Source organism: Penaeus chinensis, chromosome 9, assembly GCF_019202785.1.
Source record: "Penaeus chinensis breed Huanghai No. 1 chromosome 9, ASM1920278v2, whole genome shotgun sequence".
Lineage (NCBI taxonomy): Eukaryota > Metazoa > Arthropoda > Malacostraca > Decapoda > Penaeidae > Penaeus > Penaeus chinensis.
In genome coordinates this window covers 26,905,308-26,907,807 of record NC_061827.1, presented here as the reverse complement: position 1 = coordinate 26,907,807, position 2,500 = coordinate 26,905,308, and the positions used below count along the sequence as shown (strand labels likewise).

Below are 2,500 nucleotides of genomic sequence, written 5' to 3'. Positions count from 1 at the left end.
AGGAGGAGGAGAACAATGACAAAGAAAGAAAGATGTGTTCAGTGCCATTAGCCTGGAACTAGTGCAAAAAAGTGCACTGCCATTACTTCACATCTTTGCTGTTAGGACCAAATATGTGAAAAAATAACTAACCTTGAATGCATCTGAAGCATGGTGAAACACTGCCCCCAATTTCTGCTGTGGGCCAGTGGTTCTTATGGCTGATATTACAAGAAAAATAGCAGCAAACCCTGCTACTACAGCCATGACACGGAATGGTGTCATTGGCACTTTGCTCAAGTTTAAACTTGGAGCCATCTGAAATAAATGGTCACATACAACATAAGTGCCATTTAATAAAGTGAAAATGTGTATGTTTATAGAGCTCCATCATTATTAGCATCATTATATTTATTTTCATTACTGTTTTTATAGCCCAGCAATATATGTTAGTTAGGGCTACTTGTGATGTAATTTTTCAAATCCAGTAATCTGAATATAAACATCTTTCAGTCATGTAATTCCTGTAGAAAAGTTTGTTAGAAGATGAAAGATTAAGGTTAGGTTAGTTGTTTGAGTTTTGGATCAGGATAAGCTTTACATTGTTTTAAATCACAATATAAGTCTGGCCTTAAACCTGGCAACTAAAGGCTCTTAGCTGTTATTTGTTATTTAAGTACCGATAATTGAAGTCACTGTAAATTATACTCGGGAGATTATTGTTGTTTATGTATTATTTTCATTATTATTATTATAAACATATTTAACAGTTTCTTTCATGGTCTCAAGACCTAAGCCTCACTAAAAAATATGGTATTTAGAAGTTTCCTGCATATTTGCATTTCCTGGCTATTTTTTGTGAAAATTGGTAAACTATTGCCACCAGACAGCATTATGTTTATGCATATATCTTTAATAAAACTACTTCTATATAAATAAATAAAATGACAATAACTGGCTGAGAAGAGATTCTGTTATTACTAACATTACTAACAATTAACCAAATGAAACTGACATATTTTAGTAGATTTCCTAGGGGTGTGGGCTAAGTTAGAAATCTTCTCTCAACAAAAAAAAAAACTCTTTAACTGGCTGGTTCAAATGTGCATAACTTCCAAAAGAAGTTTTACTACTGACCAATATACCGTACAGTAAATACAATTTTCCATTTACTACTTAAAAGAACAAATGATAATGAAATGATAACCATCACATCCTGCAACAGCAAAACAGAAGTCTCACACTAGCCTTGACGCACTGAACCACAAGCAAATACTAGCTCATGCTCAATCTCACAAAACTATATGCAAGATTTATCTGATGCTCACACAAGCTCATGCTGGGATGTATTTAGTTTTCTACTTCAAAATTTATTAAAAATATAGACAGTAATCCATATCTGTTTTGTATGGTTAATCTTTACGGTATGACACACTAAGCTAAGGGAAATTGATGATATTCTTAAAGAGGACAAAAAGTTGTAGCAAGGAGAAATAATTTGCAGACATGAGTGATAACACCACAAATATAGTAGAAATAATAGAGAGATTTATTAAGGCCAAGACACTTTTCACCTATGACATATCAGTTCAATTACAGATAAGTGATATTAAATATTATAATAAAAAGTCAGTCCTATGTCAGGATTTATTTTAATTCTTCACTCAAAATGTCAGTTTCTTCTTTCTTGAGCCAACTGCACCAAAATATTTTCAAAACTCTAATCCATTTGTAGTGATACTGATGTTCAGGGAAATGCAGAAGAGGTTTGTTTGCCTTTACACTTTACACACACAATATTCATATAATCAAAGTTAAGGGTAAACAGGTCTTCCTAATTCTGCAACGATTGTCTTGCTTGCAGAGCCTATTGTGCTTATATAGTAGTATTTCAACTCCACTGAAACCAACCACAGTGATAATATTTGCCCTACCAGCTGGGGAGGGCATGAAGTATGCCAAAAAATGGGCATACTGATATATTAGACAAATACAAAAAACAAATTTTCCCATGTAATTGCTAAGGGGTTATAGAGTAGTCTGACGAGGACTGGCAGGGTATCAGCTGATGGCTACCATAACAATACCATAGTATGATGCAATGGAACTTTTTGCCAGGTATATTGTGGTTTTCAGTTTCTGAAATCTACCTTGCCAGCATGCTAAAACTACTACCAATTTCGTGGAACATGAAACATATCAGCCAAAGCATTAGTGAATTCACCTGTGTAAGCATAGGTTCACAGTTGATATGCAAAGGAGGTCTTCCCTTTACTTTCTGCAGAATTGTGTTAATGATGGTTACTACTTATGATATCTCCTACTCAAAAATAAATTCATTAATCTATTGACTTCATGTACTGTTCCCTTTGAGGGTGATGGAGGAAACTCAGCCTTGGGACTCATTCCCAAAAACACAGGAGTAAAATCTCGAGGAAAGGGAAATATGACGAAGCAGCCCTGTTTTAAGGCCAGACCCTCACTTTTTCGCCATCAACTTCAGTTCAATTCCGCTTGACAA

General features: G+C 34.6%; 1 protein-coding gene across 1 annotated transcript in view; it reads right to left on the bottom strand.

The window, feature by feature from the left end:
- Window positions 1-2,500, bottom strand: part of LOC125029041 (protein ABHD14A-like) — a 15,529-nt gene that overhangs the window by 12,752 nt on the left and 277 nt on the right. Inside the window, exon 2 of the mRNA XM_047618775.1 lies at window positions 133-297. Within this exon, the coding sequence (XP_047474731.1) occupies window positions 133-297 (165 nt within the window). The remainder of the gene's footprint in view (window positions 1-132; window positions 298-2,500) is intronic.